At 49.1% G+C, this 24,723-nt stretch overlaps 1 protein-coding gene across 4 annotated transcripts in view; it reads right to left on the bottom strand.

Annotated features, from left to right (window-relative positions):
* Positions 1-24,723, bottom strand: part of cfap54 (cilia and flagella associated 54) — an 859,633-nt gene that overhangs the window by 180,679 nt on the left and 654,231 nt on the right. For all 4 annotated transcript variants that reach the window (XM_086009903.1, XM_086009902.1, XM_086009901.1 and 1 more), the window contains one exon: positions 15,233-15,380. In XM_086009903.1, the coding sequence (XP_085866029.1) occupies positions 15,233-15,380 (148 nt within the window). The remainder of the gene's footprint in view (positions 1-15,232; positions 15,381-24,723) is intronic.

Raw genomic sequence — 24,723 nt, 5'->3', positions numbered from 1 at the left:
TGGCAACCTCCATGGTAAGGCTGGCTACGGTAGAGGAGAGGATGGCTACGGTAGAGGAGAGGATGGCTACATCCATGGAGGAGCCTAGTCTCCAGGGTATTGAAAACATGGTAATTGTTCTGAATAGAATGACATCTCTTAAGGAGCGATGGTCAGCTATGGAGCAAACAAACCAGACCTTCATGCAAGTCCTCTGGAGTAGGACTTCCAGTGCAGAAACGGGTCTTCATGGCCCCCTTGCCTTGCAGCAAGATGCTGTCAAGCCACTTGCTAGCTCTGAAGTGGGGCTGACCCATGAGTGGGATGTTGGTGGCAGACAACAAGGAAGTGGGGGCTCCTCTCCAAGTGCTCACACGACCATGCCACAGCAAAGCCCTCGGTCAGAGCCCCACCAGAGTCCTCACCCAACTGAGATGGGCGTCTCAGCCCCTGCACAACCGCAGGAACAGCAGACTGTTGGTGAGCCTGCACAGATTCGCCACCCCAGAGGACGCCCGCCAAAAGCGTCGAGACAGGAGCAGCAGGAGAGTGAGCAAGGGGCCTTCCACATCTGCTGAAGCCACAGGGGAAGCACCACATAGGAGCATGCGTAAGAGGAAGATAAAGCACAAGTAGTCACTTGGGTGCTGTGTAGTTTTGTTTTTGGACCAGCCATCATTGTGATTGTATTATAAAGTGTTTTGATGGCAAACTGTTGAAGTTGTGGCCTGTGTCATTTCGCAAATGGGACTTTCACATTGAGGGCTTAGGGTGCCTTGCAATTGTCAGAATGGTGGTCAGAGTGATAGGATTCCGCAGGTTCTTGTCCATTGTTGATGCTCTGGTAAGGAGCGAGGCTAAAGTGTTTGATTGTGCAGGCTAAGCAAATCTGGCCAGGATGAGTGCGTCCCTTGCATCCCGGGCAGCAATGTTGTCGATCACTGGTGCCTTCTGGCCTTTGTTTCTTAACCTGTCCCATTACCATCTCCTCTTGCCTTGAATGTCTCTTAATGCCTCTTCTTCTCCTGCCTTCCATCCTATCACAGACCTTCCCTTTTGTTCTTTCATCCCCTCCCCCATTTCCCAGCCCCTAAACTTGTTTTAAAATCTGTTCCTTTTCCTGCTTCATTCCAGTTCTGACTGAAGGTCTTCGACCTGAAATGTTAACTCTGTTTCTCTCTCCATGGATGCTGCCTGGCCTGCTGAGTTTTTCCAGCGTTTTCTGTTGTTATTTCAGGTTTCCAGCATCCGCAGTATTTTGTTATTGAAAGGAATTAAATGGTCGCTATGCTTCTGGTATATGCCTCAGTTGAGGAAGCGTTTAGTCAAGGTGGGGAGAGGCGTTTCCCAGGAGATCACAATGGAGATGGGTGTCAGGCTCCAAACTTCCACAACACTGAGTATGCCTGCTAAAAGTTCCCCCAGGCCTGGAACAACAACGTTCTGCCACCTGCAAATGATCATTGGTGAAAACATCTTTGTAATGGTGGAGCTGCAGCTGTTAGTAAGCAATCCACTTGTGAGGCCGCCAGCATTACCTGGCGTGTTCCAGAAGAGGCGTGTAGGATGGGGGGAATGTCTAAAAATTGGAAAGGCCTCTCAAAATGGGATTATAGAGGCAATTAAGTGGTTGTTAAGGGCCTATCCCGCCTCTTGGGGGCGGGATGGAAAGGGGGTCTGAAAACACGCATTTGGGAAAATTGCTCGGAGACGGGATGGAGGCGAGATCAGGCCCGCCCGCCATTTTTGGCAATTTTAACAACTCGCACGCGTCCAAACCCGCCTCCTCAGGGCTGGTAAAATCCAGCCCCTTCTTTCTCACTGGAATATATCTTTGTTGAGACCAGCTTCGGAAAAGGATCACTGAGTACAATGGTCCGACTCCTCCACAGCCTCATTTAGTACAAGCTGCAGCCGACTCAGGAACAATTGTAAGTATCTGCTTCATCTGTTGTGTGCTTTGGAATCAATTACTGTTGAGATAAATCACTTATAAGGATGCTTATTTCCCTGGTGTAGGCAGAGGGAAAAGGGGCAGAAGGCTGTGATGTTGGATCGTTGCCCCTTTTTGCTGCACACATCAGGCAGGTTCCTCACAGGGCAGAACACGTGCCTGGGGCAGGTGCAAGTCTGTAAATTGAATGGTAATGAGGCAGGGATTATGTCATTGCTCCTCCCAACTCATTTTGCTAGGTCTGCACGTGGCAGGTGCCCAATGCAGGGGTGCCCATAGCAAGTAGTCCTTTGTGTTTGTGCCCCACCCTCTTATGTTCCCTCATCCCTCAATCTCTTCTGATTTAGAAGCTGCGGATGGTGTAAGCACACACTTCCTTTCCCCTCACCACAACCCAACCCTTGTCCCTTTTTCATTTCAGATACCCTAGAACTGGAGCCTTCCCGGTCAGTGGAGGAAGAGGAAGAAGACAGTGAAGATGAAGAGACAGTGTCACTCGATTTACAGTCGCAGCCACCAGCTCAGATACTGACACCGCGCGTATTTTAGAGGCCAGGCTAGAGGAGGGATCCGTACGTGGTGAAGCACCGGGCACAAGTGCCCAGGAGCCAGGGTGGGGGAAAGGATAGCGCAGGTGCCGGCTTGCCGGAGGGCAAGGTCGCACACTAGTTCTGTTGCAGAGGACTCAGATGAGGACTTCGATGGGCCAGTCTACAGAAGAAGGCTGCTGGGTGTACAAAACCAAATGCTTGGTGCACTGGGAAGCCTGTGTTCAATCTCAAGGATCGTGGAGGAGTCCAGCACCAACTTGGCAAGGGCCTTTGTGCAGACCTTGGAGCCCATCCTTTCCAACATGAAATGGGTGGTCACCTTCATCCACCCACCTGTGGAACCCACCATGAAGCAGCATTTCAGCAGGTCAGGCAGCATCTGTGGAGAGAGAAACAGAGTTAACGTTTCAGGTCGCTGATCCTTTGTCAGAACTGGAAAAAACTGGAGATGTAACAGGTTTTTAAGCAAGTGTAGGGGCAGGAAAAGGGAGGAGGGGAGGAAAGAACAAAAGGGAAGGTCTGTGATAGGATGGAAGGCAGGAGAGATTAAGAGACAAAAGGGATGATGGTGCAAGGCAAAAGGAGATGGTAATGGGACAAGTTAAGAAACAAAAGATGGTTCTAGATGAAGTGTAAATGGCAATGGCTGAACGATCGACAGCTGCCATGCTTGTTGAACTCGAGGTTGAGTCCAGAAGGCTGTAAAGTGCCTAATCAAAAGATGAGGTGCTATTCCTCGTGCTTACATTGAGCTTCATTGGAACAGTGTAAGAGGCCGAGGACGGAGACGTCAGAGTGGGAGTGGAGCAGAGAATTAAAGTGAAAGGCGACCGGAAGCTCGGGGTCACCCTTACAGACTGAACGGAGGTGTTCCTCTTTTTCTGTCGCCTTTGTCTCCGTACCCACTTCTTTGGCCAGGAGTCTTCCCCCCGCACAGCTGACCCTTTCTCCCGTTTTCAGAATTCTTGTTCTACCGGGACCCCTCCCTCTGGCCTCTTAACCTCTCTAGATCTTTTCATTGCAAACTGCAGGCGTGACATCGGCCATCTCCATTTCTCTGCTCCCCTCACTCACTCCAACCTACCTCCCTCTGAACTTGCAGCACTCCGTTCTCTCAGATCCAACCCCAACATTGTCATTAAACCTGCCGACAAGGGCGGTGCTGTTGTTGTTTGGCGAACCAACCTCTACCTAGCGGAGGTTGAATGCCAACTCTCCGACACCTCCTCCTACCTCCCCCTGGACCATGACCCCACTACCAAACATCAAACCACCATTTCCAAGACTGTCACTGACCTCATCTCCTCTGGAGATCTTCCCTCCACGGCCGCCAACCACATAGTTCCCCAACCCCGCACAGCCCGCTTCTACCTCCTTCCCAAGATCCACAAACAGGACTGCCCTGGTAGACCCATCGTTTCAGCCTGTTCTTGCCCCATGGAACTTATCTCTTCCTATCTCGACTCTATTTTTTCTCCCCTTGTCCAGTCTCTTCCCACCTATATCTGCGACTCTTCCGATGCCCTCCGCCACTTTAACAGTTTCCTGGCCCCAACCGTCTTCTTTTCACTACGGATGTCCAATCCCTCTACACCTCCATCCCCCACCAGGATGGACTGAGGGCGCTCCGCTTCTTCCTTAAACGGAGGTCCAACCAGTCCCCATCCAGCACCCTCCTCCGCCTGGCTGAACTTGTTCTCACATTGAACAACTTCTCCTTTGACTCCACTCACTTCCTCCAAGTCAAAGGTGTTGCTATGGGAACCCGCATGGGTCCTAGCTATGCCTGCCTTTTCGTGGGATATGTGGAACATTCTTTGTTCCAGTCCTACTCAGGTCCCTCCCTGACCTCTTTTTCCGGTACACTGATGACTTTATCGGTGCTGTTTCCTGCTCTCGCCCTGAACTAGAAAATTTCATTCACTTTCCTTCCAATTTCCACCCTTCCATCACCTTCACACGGTCCATCCCCGACTCTTCCCTTCCCTTCCTCAACTTCTCTGTCTCCATCTCTGGGGATAGGCTATTGACAAACATTCACTATAAGCCCACTGACTCCCACAGCTACCTGGACTACACTTCCTCACACCCCACTTCCTGTAAGGACCCTATTCCATTCTTCCAGTTTCTCCGTCTCCGCCGCATCTGCTCTGACGATGCCACCTTCCATACCAGTGCTTCCGACATGTCTTCCTTTTTATTCAACCGATGATTCCCTCTACTGTGGTTGACACGGCCCTTGACCGTGTCCGTTCTATTTCCTGCACTTCTGCTCTCAACTCTTCCCCTCCCTCCCGGAACCACAATAGGGTTCCCCTTGTCCTCACCTTTCACCGCGCCAGCCTCCACATTCAACGGATCATCTTCCGCCATTTCCGCCACCTCCAGCGTGATCCCACCACCAAACACATCTTCCTCTCACTTCCCTTTTCAGCTTTCCGAAGGGACCGCTCCCTCCGCGACACCTTGGTCCACTCCTCTATCACCCCATGCACCCCTTCCCCTGGCACCCTCACGTGCAAGTGCAGGAGATGCAACACATGCCCTTTAACCTCCTCCCTTCCCACTGTCTAGGGCTCCAAATATTCCTTCGAGGTGAAACAGCGATTTATTTGTACTTCTTGCAATTTAGTATACTGTATTCGCTGCTCACGATGCAGTCTCCTCTACACTGGGGAGACCAAACGCAGATTGGGTGACCGCTTTGCGGAACACCTCCGTTCAGTCCGTAAGGGTGACCCTGAGCTTCCGGTCGCCTGTCACTTTAATTCTCCACTCCACTCCCACTCTGACCTCTCTGTCCTCGGCCTTTTACACTGTTCCAATGAGCTCAACGTAAGCTCGAGGAACAGCACTTCATCTTTCAATTAGGCACTTTACAGCCTTCTGGACTCAACATCGAGTTCAACAATTTCAGACTATAGCCTTTGCCCCTATCTTTTTTTTCCCATTTTTTTTCTCTCTCACATGGCAGCTGTCGATCTTTCAGCAATTGCCATTTACACTTCATCTAGAGCCATCTTTTGTTTCTTAACTTGTCCCATTACCATCTCCTTTTGCCTTGTACCATCATCCCTTTTGTCTCTTAACCTCTTCTGCCTTCCATCCTATCACAGACCTTCCCTTTTGTTCTTTCCTCCTCTCCCCCTTTCCCTGCCCCTACACTTGCTTAAAAACCTGTTCCATCTCCAGCTTTTTCCAGTTATGACGAAGGGTCATCGACCTGAAATGTTAACTGTTTCTCTCTCCACAGATGCTGCCTGACCTGCTGAGTATTTCCAGTATTTTCTGTTTTTATTTCAGATTTCCAGCATCCGCGGTATTTTGCAGCATCTGATGGCCGATGTCACAACTCCCATTGCAGCACAAACAGCTTCCATCAAAGGTCTAAAGGCTGCAGTGGAACTCAGACTGCTGTCCTCATGGGTCTGGATACCACTGTTCAAAGTGGCTTCCAGGGCCTCACAGCAGTCCATCTATCTATTCTCGAACAGATCAGTAGGATTGCAGAGGCGCCACCCCGGGAGAGTGGCAGTGGCTCCTTGGATGACAGCAACCGTCCTCCCACCCCTGCCACTCTGCCAGTGTCCTTGCTGTTGCCTTTCAGCCCAGACTGAAATGTTGTAGTCTGAAGCTGGGCCTTCTAGGCCCAAAGCTGCTCGAGGTCGCCCTCCAAGGCCATCAGCGGTCTCCTCAATGGGAGGTCAACAGCCTTCCGCCACACATGCTGCAGCCACTGGGGGAGAACTTTGTAGAGCACTAGGATAGGCAAAGGCACATGGAAGAGGCACTAAGGGAATACATAAGGGTGATTAGTTTATTTTTGTATGCATCCTATCATGATTGAATTTATATATTTGGATTGGAATGTGCATTTTCTGGTGGTTTTTATTTCTGTGTTTTTGGAAAGACGACAATGTGACGGTCAGTGATAGAGGAAAGGTAAGGAGCGTGGGGCTGTTGGTGAATGGGGAGGTGTGGTTGAGGTTACTGGGATCGCTCATTACTTATTTCATCAGGTAGAGCCCGGGCAGGAAGGAGCTGTCTATGTTGTAGCCTCCCTTCCTCTTCCTGGGCCTCCACTTCCTGTTGCACTTCTCCTCCTCCACTTTCTCCTCTTCCTCTTCCTCATGCTCCTGCTCCTCAGCTTCTCACCTGATAGATGGTGGCAAGGGCTGTTGATGGCCAGGTTGTGCAGCATGCAGCATGCTACTACAAACCTTGATACCTGCTCAGCTGAGTACCACAGGGCTACTCCAGAGCGGTCCAGCAGTGGAAGCGTTGCTTGAGGAAGCCGATGGTATGCTCTATAATGTTCTTTGTGGCAGCATGGCTCTCATTATATGCTTGCTGTGCACGTGTTCGTGGGTTCTGGACCAGAATCATGAGTCATGTCACGAGTGGATAATCCTCGTCGCCCAACAGCCAGCCTTTGATTTGCCGTGGTGGGCATAGAAGACTGCCGCAGAATGAAGGAATCGTGACTATTGCCAGGATAATGGGCATTCACCTGCCTGTGGTCGCACACCAGCTGTACATTGAGGGAGTGGAATCCCTTTCGGTTCATGAAAATGGCAGCGTTCATATGAGGAGCACGCAAGGCAATGTGCAGTCAATGGCACCCTGCAGCATGGGGGAAGCCTGCAATCCCTTGTGCTCGCTCCGGCTGCTTGTTTCTGGTAAGAGGGAATGAGATGAAGCTGTCTCTCTGTGTATAGAGAGCCTCAGTGACCTCCCTTATGCAGCAGTGCACTGCAAACTGCGAGTTGTTGTTTATAACACCAGCAGCAGCCTGGAAGGAGCCAGATGCATAAAAATCAAGAGCCATGGCAATAATAGCCACAGGCAATGCGGTTGTTCCCTTCTTTCAGCACAAGCTTTTAAATCAACAAAAAAGGACTTCAGCACCAGCCAGACCACTCCCTGTAGACTTGAAACTTGAGGCTACTAGCGGAAAGCTCCAAAAACGTGTACAATTGCACCAGCAGTCATAAGAAATAATCCAGCAACCAACCTGTCAGTAGTTCATGATCCCTTTAAGTAATGCTGGGGGGGGTCCTTCATGCTAAAATGGTGGGGAACCATGGGTCTAATGAGGATGAGGAACTTAACATAATTAATATAAGTAGGGAAAAAGTACTAGAGAAACTAAAGCCGACAAATCCCCTGGACCTGATGGCCTACATCCTAGGGTTCTAAAAAAGGTAGCTGAAGAGATAGTGGATGCATTCGTTTTGATCTTCCAAAGTTCCCTAGATTCTAAAACGGTCCCAGCGGATTGGAAGGTCGCAAATGTAACACCGCTATTCAAGAAAGGAGGGAGACAGAGGCCAGTCTCAATCAGTCATCGGGAAAATGCTGGAGACGTGGTATCAGGGCACTTAGAAAATCATAACATGATTAGGCAGAGTCAACATGGTTTTATGAAAGGGAAATCGTGTTTGAAAAATTTATTAGAGTATTTTGAGGATGTAACTAGCAGGGTAGATAAAGGGGAACCAGTGGATGTAGTATATTTGGATTTCCAAAAGGCATTCGATAAGGTGCCACATAAAAGGTTATTACACAAGATTAGGGCTCATGGGGTTGGGGGTAATGTAGTAGCATGGATAGAGGATTGGTTAACGGACAGAAAACAGAGAATAGGGATAAACGGATCTTTTTCAGATTGGCAGGCTGTAACTTGTGGGGTGCTGCAAGGATCAGTGTTGGGGCCTCAGCTATTTACAATCTATATTAATGAGCTAGATGAAGGGACCGAGTGTAATGTATCCAGGTTTGCTGACGATACAAAGCTAGGTCGGACAGTAAGCTGTGAGGAGAACACAAAGGGCAGGATTTTCATTGGGCCATGGAGGCGGGATTGGAGGCATGTGGGGGGTTAAAATCCCGAAATCGGGGGGGCACGAACCCATCCCGTCCCCAACCCGCCTCCATGACCGTTTCAAAGGAGGCGGGTACCCGACCCGCACTGGGACCCGCCTCCCTGAGGCGGGAAGGTGATTAGTGCCAATTAACTGCCTGTTAACAGGCAGTTTTTAGCCTAATCCCTATTTTCATTGGTGAAATGTGGGATTCCCGACGGTTCCAAACCACGCCAAGTTAGCGAGGCGGGCCGTCGGGATGAAGGGCTTGGAGGGGTCGAGATGTCCGGTGTTGAGGTGAGTGATGGGTGCATGAGTGCAGAGGTAAGTGTGTTTAGTGTGTGTAAAGTGTTTAAAGAAGTTTTACTTACATGTACTTACCTTTACAGCCTTCCTTCCTTCAGGTCTCAGGAGTCCCTCATCTCATCGGCACAGAAAGCAGAATGGCTGCGAGCTGTCAAAAGTTCCAGCATTCAGCTTTCTGTTCTGGAGAGATCTGTAAATCATCCTGAGAGGAAGGAATTAACCTGGAGTACAGATTGTCAGTGTTTGACAGCTTCAAACGCTGATATTTCATCTGTCAAAAGGTCTGACGTCACCTATTGCCGGGTGGCCCTTAATTGGCCTGCTGAGCCCGCTGGGCAGGCTCAACAAGGTCAATCAAGTCAAAATCGTGTGGGTTGGCTAGAACTCGATGGAGGCGGGACTACAACCCCGAAAGTTGTAGTCCTGCCTCCTAAATGAAAATCCAGCCCAAAGAGTTTGCAAAGAGATATAGATGGACTAAGTGAGTGGGCAATAAGGTGGCAGATGGAGTATAATGTAGGGAAATGTGAGGTTATTCCCTTTGGTAGGAATAGAAAAACAGAATATTTTTTAAATGGTGAGAAACTTTCAAATGTTGGTGTTCAGAGAGATTTGGGTGTCCTTGTGCAAGAAACACAGAAAGCTAGCATGCAGGTACAGCAAGCAATAAGGAAGGCAAATGGCATGTTGGCCTTTATTGAAAGGGGGTTGGAGTATAAGAGTAAGGAAGTCTTGCTATAATTGTACAGGGCCTTGGTGAGACCACACCTGGAGTACTGTGCACAGTTTTGGTCTCCTTATCAAAGGAAGGATATACTTGCCTTAGAGGCAGTGCCATGGAGGTTCACTAGATTGATTCCTGGGATGAGAGGGCTGTCCTATGATGAGAGATTATGCAGAATGGGCCTATACTCTCTGGAGTTTAGAAGAATGAGAGGTGATCTCATTGAAACATACAAGATTCTGAAGGGGATTGACAGGGTTGAGAGGTTGTTTCCCCTGGCTGGAGAGTCTAGAACTAGGGGGCATAGTTTCAGGATAAGGGGTAGGCCATTTAAGACCAAGATGAGGAGGAATTTCTTCACTCAGAGGGTTGTGAATCTTTGGAATTGTCTGCCCCAGAGGGCTGTGGGTGCTGAGTCTTTGAGTATATTCAAGGCTGAGATCGATAGATTTTTGGACTGTAGGGGAATCAAGGGATATGGAGATCGGGCGGGAAAGTGGAGTTGAGGTCGATGATCAGCCATGATCTTATTGAATGGCGGAGTAGGTTCGAGGGGCTGTATGGCCTACTGCTTCTCCTATTTATTATGTTCTTATGCCAGTTAACCTTGTGTTCAGCTGTGCGAGGTTAAGACAAGGCACAGGCTAAAGCGTGGCGTTCGAAAATGGCAGCACTGGCCTCAAATCAGCGTTGCACACTGATTGACCTCATGATCTATCTGCTCTGCATGTCACTGGCTGGCGTGTAAGCCCCTTTACTAAGAAGCCGTCCAGCGCACTTCCCGTCAGATGTGTGCGCACGCATCTCAGATGCCATTTTCAAGTGTTAGATGGCCGCGTAGTGCCTAAAAACGAGCGCTACAGAGCCCAATTTCTCCCCCACTGTATCTAACCTAGCAGTTTAACAGTACAGTGACTGTTTGTAAATGTGATGTGTCCTTTGCACATTTCTTGGCTAGAAGCAATAACATTACAATGGAAACTCTGAAGTAATATATTGAACTGGCCTGAAAAGACTAGAAAAATGCTTGGATAAAACAAGAAAGATGGCTAAGATATCAATAAGATGGGTGTAATGATATCAGCAAATAGAGATGGTATTTGCCTGTTCGATTATGATGCCTTAACAGCATGTTTGCATGGATTGATTACTTATGCCTGACCAGCAGAGGTCATGTGAGAGACAAGCAGGAGTTTAGTTTCAGTTTCGTTTTAGATGGATTTCTAGATGGTGTCTCCTGTAAATGCTGTTAACCAGAGTTGAACAAACCTTAGATTAAAAGACATTCTCTTTCATAAATGTCTCGTCATTGAACCCACAAAGAAATCAATACATGGTGTCAGAAGTGATTGAAAGAGATGAAGAGAAAAAATCTGAAGTTAAATCAGCTCTCCATAAATTAGCAAGCCAAAAGAGAACATCGTTGCTTACCATTGGGGAATAGCTAACGAAGTGAAAAATGGAAGGTTTACACCCACTGGCGACGCTTCAGTTGACAGGTAATGTGGCTGAAAATTGGAGGAGGTTCAAACAACGTGTGGGGTTGTATTTAGCGGCAATCGGAGCTGACGAGAAAGGTGATAAAATGAAAGCGTCACTGTTCTTACATGTCGTGGGTGATGAAGCGCTGGAGGTGTATAATAACTTCACATTCGCTGTTCATGGAGACAAAATGAAGCTAGATAAAATAATGGAACAGTTTGAGGCCTACTGCATACCTAAACATAACGTGACGTTTGAGAGACACAGATTTTTCACATGTGTACAGAAAACGGGAGAGACTATTGATCAGTATGTGTCTGAACTGAGAAACAGAAGCAAATCGTGTGAATTTGGGGGACTGACAGACTCGCTGATAAAAGACAGACTGGTGTGTGGTATTCCAGATAATGGTCTAAGGGAAAGACTGCTAAGAGAGCAAGATCTAGACCTGGGAAAAGCCATAGCACTGTGTAGGGCTACAGAGACTGTGAAGTTGCAAGCAAAGGAGCTGTTCAGTGACAATAGCTGCAACGTGGATGCAGTGAGAAAGAACGGACACAAACCGTTTAACAAAACGAGCGCCAATGTGAAAAAAGAGGCGTGGCCAGCGAACAAAAATGAAAGGGACAATCGAAAGTCATGTAGTCGATGCGGTACACAGCATCCACCAAAAATGTGTCCAGCATATGGTAAAACATGCAATAGTTGCAACAAGAACAATCATTATGCCCGTTGCTGTAAGAACCAAGCGCAACAAAGCAAGGTCCATACAGTAGATGAAAGCGAGATAGAGGAGTTCTATGTAGATGTTGTGTCTGAAAACAAAAAAGAAGAAAGAGACTGGATGTTGACACTAAAAGTGAATGACATACACATTCCATTTAAATTGGATACTGGAGCACAAGTTAATGTGATATCAGAGACTGATTTTAAGAAAATTAGACCCAGGCCAAAGATACATGGAATAAAAGTGAAAGTGACAGGATACTCAGGTACTGATATACCAGTGAAAGGAATATGCATTGTCAAAGTAACACAAAAGGACAGAGAGCACACGGTAGCATTAATCGTGGTGCCAAAGGGTGTGCAAGCCATACTAGGTTTAAAAGCCTGTGAGAGACTGAACCTGGTAAAGAGAGTCCTCATTGTGGAAAGCGAAGGAGAGACAGTCTATGATGAACTCATGAAAGAGTACAACGACCTATTTAAGGGTCTAGGCTGCATGCCAGGAGAACACACGATCAGAGTAGATAAAAGTATGACACCGGTCATACATCCATGCAGAAAAGTCCCGTTTGCTCTTCAAAAGCAACTGAAGGCAGAGTTGGACAGGATGGAAAGCCTGAACGTGATTCGGAAGATAGATGAGCCAACTGAGTGGGTGAGTTCCCTCGTCGTAGTGGACAAAAAGAATGGAAAGCTCAGAATTTGCCTGGATCCAAGAGATCTAAACAGAGCAATAAAGAGAGAGCAGTTCAAGCTTCCTACACGTGAGGAAATCATGGCACAGTTTGCAAATGCAAAGTATTTCAGCAAGTTAGATGCATCATCAGGATTTTGGCAGATGAAATTGGACGAAGCAAGTTCAAGACTGTGCACGTTCAACAGTCCATTTGGCAGATACAGATTCCTAAGGTTACCATTTGGCATTGCCTCAGCTCCTGAAGTGTATCACAAAACTATCCATATGATCTATGAGCACCTGGAGGGAGTTGATACATCAATGGATGACATCATAGTATGGGGAACCACGAGAACTGAGCATGACGAGAGACTGAAAAAAGTGCTGGAAGCAACAAGGAAAACAAACCTGAAGCTGAATAGAGAGAAATGCTAGCTCGGGGTGACAGAACTGACATTCGTGGGAGATATCCTTAGCAGTGAGGGCATCAGACCAGATCCCAGAAAGGTGTCCGCCATTGAGAATATGCCAAAGCCACAATGCAAAAAGGACGTGCAGAGGTTTAATGGAATGATCAACTACATGGGGAAATTCATATCCAACCTCTCAGAAAAGATGGCGCCACTGAGAAGACTAACTGAAAAGAACATAGAATGGGAATGGAATCATGAGCATGAGAAGTCATGGAGCGATCTAAAGAAACTGCTCACAGAGGAACCAGTTCTGAGGTTTTATGACCCAGCGAGACCCATCAAGATATCATCAGATGCATCACAGAGTGGGCTCGGTGCCGTTCTTCTGCAACAATATGACTACTGGCAACCTATTGCATATGCATCGCGCTCAATGACAGACGCGGAGACGCGATATGCTCAAATAGAAAAGGAGTTGCTCAGCATCACATACGCCTGTGAAAGATTTCACCAGTTTGTGGCAGGACAAGCAATCAGTGTGGAGACTGACCATAAGCCCTTGATTGCATTGTTCCAAAAGCCACTAAATAGCTGTCCGCTTAGAATACAAAGAATGATGATCAGGCTGCAACGCTATACACTGAATGTTGCGTACACACCGGGTAAACTGATGTATACAGCAGACACATTGTCCAGAGCTGTTGACCCAAGTGAGCCCGCAAACACCAAAATGGATGAAAAAGTGAACGCCTACGTGGACATGATCACAAGTGCACTGCCCATAGCAGATGCAAAAATGGAGCTCATAAAGACTGAGACAAACAAAGATGAAACAATGAGACGACTGAGAAAAAGCATCTTGGATGGATGGCCCAACATGAAGCAAGACTGCTCACCTGACATGGCAGAGTACTGGAACTGCAGGGCGGAACTATCAGTGGTCGAAGACATCACCTACAAAGGAAGTAAAATAGTTATCCCAAAGAGTCTGAGAAAAGAGATGTTAAAAAAAGATCCATGGAGGACATCTGGGAATCGAAAAGTGTAAGAAAAGAGCACAAGAGGTGATGTACTGGCCACGAATCAACCAAGATGTGACAAATGAGGTGTCAAACTGCACAATATGCCTGAAATATCGAGCAAGCAATCCGGTAGAACCACTAAAGCCACACCCAGCACCAGACAGACCTTACCAGAAGGTAGGCGCTGACCTATTCGTATGTCAAGGGAAGGACTATCTTGTAGTCACAGACTATTACTCCCTGTATCCAGAGGTTTGTAGACTGTACACCACCACTGCAGATGCTGTGATAACATGTATGAAAGCCATATTCTCCAGACATGGCGTGTCAAGCGAGGTCTTCGCAGACAACGGACCCCAGTTTTACAATGCAAGTTTCCGACACTTTGCCAAATAGTGGGACTTTGTCCACACAACGTCAAGTCCTCACTTTCCACAGTCCAATGGTCTAGTGGAAAAATCGGTCCAGACAGTGAAAAGACTGATGTACAAGGCAAAAGACAGTGGAACTGACTTCTACCAGAGCATGCTTGTATACCGCACAACGCCGCTCGAGTGTGGTATGTCACCAGCCCAACTCCTTATGGGACGTCGGCTAAGGTCAAACCTACCCATCCCGGAGAACCTCCTGAAAACAAAAGAGGGGGAGAAAGTGAGGAAGTTCAAAGAACAACAGAAAGAAAAGCAAAAGTACTACTATGACAGAGGAACACAAAACCTACCTGAACTCCACACTGGTGACCAAGTAAGGTTCAAAGACAAAACAAACACATGGACTCAGAAGGAGTGAAGTTCAACCAAGATCATACACCATTCAGACAGATGAGGGTGCTGTTCTGAGAAGAAATCATCGAGATCTTCTCATGGGACCAGCCACAGCAGGTCAAGAGACTGATACTGTTGAACAACCTGATCACACAGCTGAGAACACATCATCTGAGGCAACAACTCAGATTCAAGGACAATCAATCAGAAAATCCTCAAGACACGTGAAGCCTCCTGAGAGACTCATTGAGCAAATTTAAGGACTATTGTTATAGAAGGAAGTAATGTTATCTTATTCTTTCTTCAAGTTCTAGTGTATTGACATATTTCATGTGAACACACAAAGCAAGGTTAAAAAACCTTGATCATGATAATGATAATGTAAGTTCATTAAGTGTTACAGTTAAAATGCAGATTAATACAAAGAAAACATGTTGTTAGTTAAAAGTAAAATACTTTTGTTTTAAGAAAAGGAGATGTAATGATATCAGCAAATAGAGATGATATTTGCCTGTTCGATTATGATGCCTTAACAGCATGTTTGCATGTATTGATTACTTATGCCTGACCAGCAGAGGTCATGTGAGAGACAAGCAGGAGTTTAGTTTCAGTTTCGTTTTAGATGGATTTCTAGATGGTGTCTCCTGTAAATGCTGTTAACCAGAGTTTAACAAACCTTAGATTAAAAGACATTCTCTTTCATAAATGTCTCGTCATTGAACCCACAAAGAAATCAATACAATGGGCAAGTAGAAATTGAAAGCAAAATACCTTTCTTTAGTCCCACACCATATATCTGCGCAGTCAGGGCAGTCACCATCGCCAACCGACACTTCAGCCAAAGACCCATATGCAAGCGTTCACGGGCTTCCACATTGTAAGGCTCCTGATGCAGATTTTTATAAACCTTTTCGGTTGGCTAGGGGAAAACATTTTCCATTACAATTTCATCCTTTACATCGTGAAAAAGCATTTTAAGTTTACTTCGAATCAAAGCAATGCATTTATTGTTCACTAGCCTCAGGTCAGGTAAAGTTCACATTGAACGTTGCTCTGGACTCAACTGGGAGACCATCAAAAGAAAACCGTGCATAAACATATATCCCAATCTAAATTCGCAAAAGCTTAAAAATACACCAGCCTGAAAAAAAAGCTTGCAATCTGAAACGGCTTTGAATATAGGAAGTTATACTGAAAGCGCAGTGGGCACAGGCTAGTCACAACATCAGCAGCAGGCATACTTCAATACTCCATCACTTGTACAGCAAAAGGCTGTAGGAATTTTTACTCAACTGTTGTGGAGAAATTACAGGCTTTAGTGGACAGGTATTGATACTCTGTTGCTAAACCTGATTGATAAATTGCTTTAAAATTGTTTCTACAAAGTCACCCGTCCCCCAAATTCATAGCGGCACTCTTTGGCCACTCCCGTTCAGTTTATACTGGGACTCTAATCCCTCCTTTCAGTTCATGCTGGTTTCTCAACTTCCCTCCCCCGGTTCTCAATACCTGTCCACTAAAGCCTGTAATTTCTCCACAACAGTCAAGTAAAAATTCCCACAGCCTTTGCTGTACAAGTGATATAATATTGAAGTATGCCTGCTGCTGATGTTGTGACCAGCCTGTGCCCATTGCGCATTCAGTGTAACTCACCCCTCAATTCACACTGGGATTCTCCTCCTCCCAACCCCACTTCATGCTGTGTGTCCCCCCCACTTCATGCTGTGTGTCCCCCCCACTTCATGCTGTGTGTCCCCCCCACTTCATGCTGTGTGTTCCCCCCACTTCATGCTGTGTGTTCCCCCCCACTTCATGCTGTGTGTTCCCCCCCACTTCATGCTGTGTCCCCCCCACTTCATGCTGTGTGTTCCCCCCCACTTCATGCTGTGTGTTCCCCCCCACTTCATGCTGTGTCCCCCCCACTTCATGCTGTGTTCCCCCCACTTCATGCTGTGTGTTCCCCCCCACTTCATGCTGTGTGTTCCCCCCACTTCATGCTGTGTGTTCCCCCCCACTTCATGCTGTGTGTTCCCCCCACTTCATGCTGTGTTCCCCCACTTCATGCTGTGTCCCCCCCACTTCATGGTGTTCCCCCCACTTCATGCTGTGTTCCCCCCACTTCATGCTGTGTTCCCCCCACTTCATGCTGTGTTCCCCCCACTTCATGCTGTGTGTTCCCCCCACTTCATGCTGTGTGTTCCCCCCACTTCATGCTGTGTGTTCCCCCCCACTTCATGCTGTGTGTTCCCCCCACTTCATGCTGTGTGTTCCCCCCCACTTCATGCTGTGTGTTCCCCCCACTTCATGCTGTGTGTTCCCCCCCACTTCATGCTGTGTGTTCCCCCCACTTCATGCTGTGTGTTCCCCACCACTTCATGCTGTGTGTTCCCCCCCACTTCATGCTGTGCCCCCCCCACTTCATGCTGTGTGTTCCCCCCACTTCATGCTGTGTGTTCCCCCCACTTCATGCTGTGTCCCCCCCACTTCATGCTGTGTCCCCCCCACTTCATGCTGTGTCCCCCCCACTTCATGCTGTGTCCCCCCCACTTCATGCTGTGTTCCCCCCACTTCATGCTGTGTTCCCCCCACTTCATGCTGTGTGTTCCCCCCACTTCATGCTGTGTCCCCCCCCACTTCATGCTGTGTTCCCCCCACTTCATGCTGTGTTCCCCCCCACTTCATGCTGTGTGTTCCCCCCACTTCATGCTGTGTCCCCCCCCCACTTCATGCTGTGTGTCCCCCCCACTTCATGCTGTGTCCCCCCCACTTCATGCTGTGTGTCCCCCCCACTTCATGCTGTGTGTCCCCCACTTCATGCTGTGTGTTCCCCCCACTTCATGCTGTGTGTTCCCCCCCACTTCATGCTGTGTTCCCCCCACTTCATGCTGTGTGTTCTCCCCCCACTTCATGCTGTGTGTCCCCCCCACTTCATGCTGTGTGTTCCTCCCCACTTCATGCTGTGTGTTCCCCCCACTTCATGCTGTGTGTTCCCCCCCACTTCATGCTGTGTGTTCCCCCCACTTCATGCTGTGTGTTCCCCCCACTTCATGCTGTGTGTTCCCCCCCACTTCATGCTGTGTGTTCCCCCCACTTCATGCTGTGTGTTCTCCCCCCACTTCATGCTGTGTGTTCCCCCCACTTCATGCTGTGTTTTCCCCCCACTTCATGCTGTGTTCCCCCCACTAGGCTGTGTCCCCCCCCCACTTCATGCTGTGTCCCCCCCACTTCATGCTGTGTGTTCCCCCCCACTTCATGCTGTGTGTTCCCCCCACTTCATGCTGTGTGTTCCCCCCCACTTCATGCTGTGTTCCCCCCACTTCATGCTGTGTGTTCCCCCCACTTCATGCTGTGTGTTCCCCCCCACTTCATGCTGTGTGTTCCCCCCACTTCATGCTGTGTGTTCCCCCCACTTCATGCTGTATGTTCCCCCCCCCCACTTCATGCTACATGTTTCCCTCCCCCCACTTCATAATGGTATTCTCCTCACACCTCAGTTAATACTGGCACGCACCTCCCTCCCTCAGTTCATGTTGACACACTTTCCCCCTCCCCAGTTCATGTCCCTTTTTCCTGCCTCTGTATTTGCTTAAAAACTATTAACCTGTAACATCTTCCAGTTCTAATAAAAGGTCATCAACCTGAAACGTTAACTCTGTTTCTCTCTCCACAGATGCTGCCTGACCTGTTGAGTGTTTTCCAGCATTTACTGTCAAGGTGCTTCACAGGAGCATTATCAAATGAAATTTGGCACCAATGCACATCAGGAGATAGTAGGGCTGATTTGGTCAAAAGCTTGGTCAAAGAGGTAGGTTTGATGGAGCATCTTAAAGGAGGTGAGAGAGGTAGAGAGGCGGAGCAGTTTAGGAAGGAAATTCAAGAAGTTAGGGCCTAGGCAGCTGAAGCATGGCCACCAATTGAGGAGTGTTGAAAATTGGGGATGCTGAAGAGGCCAGAATTGGAGGAGTGCAGAGTTCTTAGTGGGTTGTAGGGCTGGAGGATGTTAGAGATAGGGAGGGACGAGCTCTTGGAGGGATTTGAACACGAAGATGATTAGTGATGTAATGAGGCAGAAACCATACACAGGTCTGGGACATATCAGCAGTAAGAGCCCATGGGATCCAGGGTGCCTTGGCACATTGGATCCAAAACTGGCTTAGTGGCAGAAGGCAGAGGGTGATGGTGGAAGGTTGTTTTTGTGACTGGAAGCCTGTGTCCAGTGGGGTACCGCAGGGATCGGTGCTGGGTCCCTTGCTGTTTGTGGTCTACATTAATGATTTGGATGTGAATGTAAAAGGTATGATCAGTAAGTTCGCAGATGACACGAAAATTGGTGGGGTGGTAAATAGCGAGGAGGGAAGCCTCAGGCTACAGGACGATATAGATGGGTTGGTCAGATGGGCGGAACAATGGCAAATGGAATTTAACCCTGAAAAGTGTGAGGTGATGCATTTTGGACGGACTAACAAGGCAAGGGAATACACAATGAATGGTAAGACCCTAGGAAAGACAGAGGAACAGAGGGACCTTGGTGTGCATGTACATAGATCCCTGAAGGCAGCAGAACAGGTGGATAAGGTGGTTAAAAAGGCATATGGGATACTTGCCTTCATTAGCCGAGGCATAGAATATAAGAGCAGGGAGGTTATGATGGAGCTGTACAAAACGCTGGTAAGGCCACAGCTGGAGTACTGTGTGCAGTTCTGGTCGCCACACTATAGGAAGGATGTGATTGCTTTGGAGAGGGTGCAGAGGAGATTTACCAGGATGTTACCTGGGCTGGAGCGCTTCAGCTATGAAGAAAGACTGGACAGGCTGGGGTTGTTTTCCTTGGAGCAGAGAAGGCTGAGGGGGGACCTGATTGAGGTATACAAAGTTATGAGAGGCATAGATAGGGTAGATAGAAAGGAACTTTTCCCCTTAGTAGAGTGGTCAATAACAAGGGGGCATAGATTCAAGGTAAGGGGCAGGAGGTTTAGAGGGGATTTGAGGAAAAACTTGTTCACCCAGAGGGTGGTTGGAATCTGGAACTCACTGCCTGAAAGGGTGGTAGAGGCAGGAACCCTCACAACATTCAAGAAGCATTTGGATGAGCACTTGAAATGCCATAGCATACAAGGCTACGGACCAAATGCTGGAAAATGGGATTAGATTAGACAGGGCTTGATGGCCGGCGTGGACGCGATGGGCCGAAGGGCCTCTTTCTGTGCTGTATAACTCTATGACTCTATGACATGGCATCAAGATATCATCGAGGGCACATGCGTGGATTATGCGGTCACTATTACAGTACTTTTATGAGACACAGTATTGGATTTGCACCAGGCACTGAGATACAAAGAAAAACAGGTCTGCCCAACCCCTAATTGAACAGAATACGACAGTTATAGCATCATCTGGCTGCCAGCTGCAGCTCTGGGAAAAGACAGCTGAAGATCAATATTAAAGTGGCTTTTCAGGCAGGGGAAGTATGATTTAAAAATAAAATCAATTGGTGAGCGGGTCAGTGAGCGAGGCCGGAATTTTCATTACCAGGGCAGGTTGGGTGTGGGCAGTCGGTGTGGAGAGTAGGAACCACTCCTGCAAGTGATTTTTCCCTTAATGTCACCTATTAAGGCAGGCCTGTGCGTTACCTGGCCCTATTAAATGGTGCGGGTCTGATGACATCATCGAGACCTCCCCAGGAGACAAAAAAGGGCTGGATTTTGTCATTGGGGCAGGCTGGGGTCGTGTCATCCGCTTTTCGTGTTATCCACCCGATTCCAAATCGATGTGGGAGATTGATGCAATTTTCACATAATTGGGCAATTGAGTTCCAGTGTGTGGGAACCCATGGCCCAATTAGTTATTTCAGTCTGAAACTCGCCTTCGATGACGTCATCATTGCTGCTGCATTTAAGGTCTGCAAGAAGCCTTGCTTCTTCTGCAGACTGCCAACCTTTTGGCCTTTGCAGTGAGAGGGACCTGGAGGCAGAATGAGCAGCGGGAGACCTAAGTCTGCTCCCAGATTTGATGACGTCGCCCTGCAAGCTTTGGTGGAGGGAGCAAGAGCTAGTAAGAAGGTGCTCTTCCCTTCTTCAGGGAGGAAGAAGCCTCCCCAGCAGACGAAGGCTGTGTGGATCCACATGGCCCAGGAGGTCAACTCGTTGTCGATGATCCGCAGCACCTGGCTTCAGTGCAGGAAGAGGTTTCATGACCTTCTGCGCACTGGAAAAGTGAGTATGACTTTCCCATCACACTCAATCTGATCCCCATTGCCTCTCCTCACCAGCACTCAGCTTTAGCAATCTCTTCCTCCACATCCCACTTGACACTGACATCCCTGCACCCTTACCCATTCCCTCTCTCTCTATGGTCACATTCACCTAACTATTCGACTATGCAGCCCTCACACTCCCTATCACTGTGATGCTATGAAAACAACTTACAAAACACAGGGAGGGCCCATGGTCTTGCCACCTCACTCCATCTTTGTCTCCTTCTAACCATCAATGATATGGATTCTCTACACTCACTCCTTCATTCTCACCCAAACTCCACTTGTCTTCCTCATTGCAGGAAAAGAGAGCTTGTGGCAGAGCCACCAAGGAACTCTTATATGAATGTATATAATTGCCTTTAAATCTGTATTCTTTCGCTGTATGTAAATAGCGCGGTCTCTAAAGGGTTAAGACTGAATGCGATAACGTCATCACGTGGGTCACGTGACGTTCCCAACGGCGGGAAACGTGATGACGTCATGACGTCGGACTGAAGGGTCACCCCTTCTCAGTCCTCGTGGAGCCAGCACTAAGCAAGCACCTGTTGATTTGTTCTCCTGCGTTTTTGTTTGTTACTTCCACCAGTTTGCATTAAACATCGTTTTGGTTAGCTGATTGACTCGCTCTCAGTATTTTCATCAGGAATTTACCAATTCCTACAGTGGTGACCCCGAATCTTCGTGGACGATCTTCACGGAGGAAGCGAGACGCAGTGACATGATGGAAGCAAACGCAGTGGCTTTGAAGCTCCCTCAGTCCTCGACATCCAGGTTGGGAGGTGCGGTTGTCCCCTCCAAGCTGCCAACGGCGGTGCTATTCGTACATTCGGGAAACGGCGGGCCCGGGTATGTTTCGGCGGTCAGCTCTTCCAATGGGAGTTTATCACTGCCAAAACTTCGCAAGCGATCCTCGGCGCTGATTTTTTCTGCGCCAACGGCTTGTCGGTCGATTTAAAAAATCGGCGGCTGATCAACACCGCCACGTCCAACTCCATCCCGTGCTTTCGAGGTTCAGTCGCATCGCACGCGGTCTCCTGCGCTTCGCCAACGCCCAACGAATTCACCCGCCTTCTCGGTGAATTTCCAGAGTTGACCAGGCCCACCTTTTCTGCCACGACCGCCAAGCATAGGGTGGAGCACCACATTACAACGACCGGCTCCCCAGTCTACGCACGGGCTCGGCAACTAGAACCCAGCAAACTCGCGGCCGCTAAGTCGGAGTTCGCCGCAATGGAGCGGTTGGGGATTATTCGCCGGTTGAATAGTCCCTGGTCCTCGCCGCTCCATATCGTCCCTAAACCCAGCGGCGGATGTCGGCCCTGCGGGGACTACCGACGGCTTAATGATGTCACAACTCCGGATAGGTACCCCATACCACACATCCAGGATTTCTCCGCGCATTTGGCAGGGAATTCGATCTTTTCCAAAGTTAACCTCGTCCGTGGGTACCATCAAGTGCCTGTACACCCCCAGGACATCCCAAAGACGGCGGTTATTACCCCCTTTGGCCTATTTGAGTTCCTCTGAATGCCATTTGGGCTCAAAAAGGCGGCACAGGCGTTCCAGCGCCTTATGGATTCGGTGCTGCGGGACCGTAAGTTTTTATTTGTGTATCTCGATGATATCCTGATCGCCAGCACCACTAAAGAAGAACACCTCAGTCATCTGCGCACCCTCTTTCGCCGCCTCCATCAGCATGGCCTGATAATCAACCCGGCCAAATGCCAGTTCGGGCTGCAGCAGATGGACTTTTTGGGCCACCGCATCACTTCGGAGGGGGCACTGCCACTCCAGTCAAAGGTGGAGACAATTGCAGCATTTCCGTGGCCACAGTCCGTCAAGGCCCTCCAGGAGTTCCTGGGTATGGTAAATTTTTACCATCGTTTTGTTCCCAGGGCCGCGCAACTGATGCAACCGCTCTATGAGGCCCTCAGAGGAAAACTGGGAAAGGAACCCGTAGTTTGGACGCCTGAGATGGATTGCGCCTTCAGAGACACAAAGGCCGCTCTCGCAAATGCAACGATGTTGGCACACCCACTGCCTGGAGCCACCATCGCTCTTACAACCGACGCTTCTGATTACGCCATCGGAGCCGTGCAGGAGCAGTGGGTCAACGGCACGTGGCAGCCACTAGCGTTTTTTAGTCGCCAACTGCACAGTAATGAGCGCAAGTACAGCACGTTCGACAGGGAGTTGTTGGCGCTGTTTCTGGCTATCCGCCATTTTCGTTTTCTTTTGGAAGGGCGCCACTTCACCACGTTTGTGGACCACAAACCGTTGACTTTTGCTATGGCCAAGACTACCGAACCGTGGTCGGCTCGGCAGCAGTGACAACTCACCTTTATTTCAGAGTTTACCACCGACATCCATCACGTGGCCGGCAAGGACAACGTGGTGGCTGATTGCCTCTCGCGGGCGTCCGTCCAGGCCGTCCAGCTGGGAATAGATTATTCACACATGGCTGCCGACCAAGCAGCCGACCCGGAAACTCAGGCATTTCGTACCGACTCCTCCTGCCTCCAGCCAACGGATGTGCATTTCCATGCGGCGGGTACCTCCTTGCTCTGCGACATCTCCTTGGGGGATCCCTGCCCGATCGTTCCGCTTTCCTGGCATCGGAAAGTCTTTGACGCCATAGACGGACTTTCACATCCCGGCGTGAAGGCGTCTCAAAAGTTACTGGCATCCAAATTCGTCTGGAGAGGGATGCGCAAGGATGTCCGCGACTGGGCGAACACCTGCGTCGTTTGCCAAAGAGCCAAAGTGCAACGTCATGTTAAAGCCCCCTTGGCCACCTTCGAAGTACCGGAACGCCGTTTCGACCACGTCAACATCGACCTCGTTGGGCCACTTCCATCGTCACAAGGTTTCACTCACCTCCTGACCATGGTCGACCGCACTACAAGATGGCCAGAGGCGGTTCCTCTGATATCCACTACCTCCGCGGATGTCGCCAGTGCTTTTATTTCCTCATGGGTGGCACGGTTCGGCGTCCCATCAGATATTTCGTCTGACCGCGGTCCACAATTCTCGTCCGAACTTTGGAACGCTGTAGCCTTAGGTTTGGGCACCAAGCTCCATCGCACCACGGCCTACCACCCGCAGGCCAACGGGTTACATGAGCGCTTTCATCGGTCGTTGAAGGCGTCGCTGAGAGCCAGCCTCCGGGGCACTGCATGGGTAGACAGGCTGCCTTGGGTTATGCTTGGTTTGAGTACGGCACCAAAGGAAGACCTGCAGTCATCTGCCGGGGAACTGGTGTACGGCCAGCCACTTCGGGTGCCAGGCGAGTTCCTGCCGTCACCAATGAAGCCGTGGTCCGCAGCCGACCAACTGGAAGCTCACCGGGAAGCAGCCCAAGTGTTCCAGCCAATTCCAACGTCACATCACGGTTTTCCAGCCTCCCACATCCCAATGGAGCTAATGCGGGCCAAGTTCGTTTTTTTCCGTCACGATGCCCATCGCAGTCCGCTCAGGCCTCCTTATACGGGCCCTTTCCGAGTATTGCAGGCGGGTGCCAAGAGCTTTTTGGTCGACATCGGTGGCAAGCCCGACCACATTTCAATCGACCGCCTCAAGCCCGCGCACCTGGACCTCAAACAACCAGTCTAAACTGCACAGCCACCGCGTCGTGGTCGACCACCCGCTGCTACCACGCCTGACCGGATTGCTCCACCCACCCGTTCATCAATTGCCCAGCAAATTCCTCTCCGGGAATATAGGAGTCGTTCGAACAGGCTTGTCCGACCTCCTCTTTGATTGACTTTTGTTATTAAAGACAATTCTGGGGGGGCGCATGTGGCAGAGCCACCAAGGAACTCTTATACGAATGTATATAATTGCCTTTAAATCTGTATTCTTTCACTGTATGTAAATAGCGCGGTCTCTAAAGGGTTAAGACTGAACGCGATGACGTCATCACATGGGTCACGTGACGTTCCCAATGGCGGGAAACGTGATGACGTCATGACGTCGGACTGAGGGGCCTCCTCTTCTCAGTCCTCGT

Source organism: Somniosus microcephalus, chromosome 17 (assembly GCF_052327205.1).
Source record: "Somniosus microcephalus isolate GS21.2 chromosome 17, FLI_Smic_1.0, whole genome shotgun sequence".
In the NCBI taxonomy this organism is placed as follows: Eukaryota; Metazoa; Chordata; class Chondrichthyes; order Squaliformes; family Somniosidae; genus Somniosus; species Somniosus microcephalus.
The sequence above is the reverse complement of the archived record's forward strand: the minus strand, read 5'-3'. Positions and strand labels throughout refer to the sequence as shown.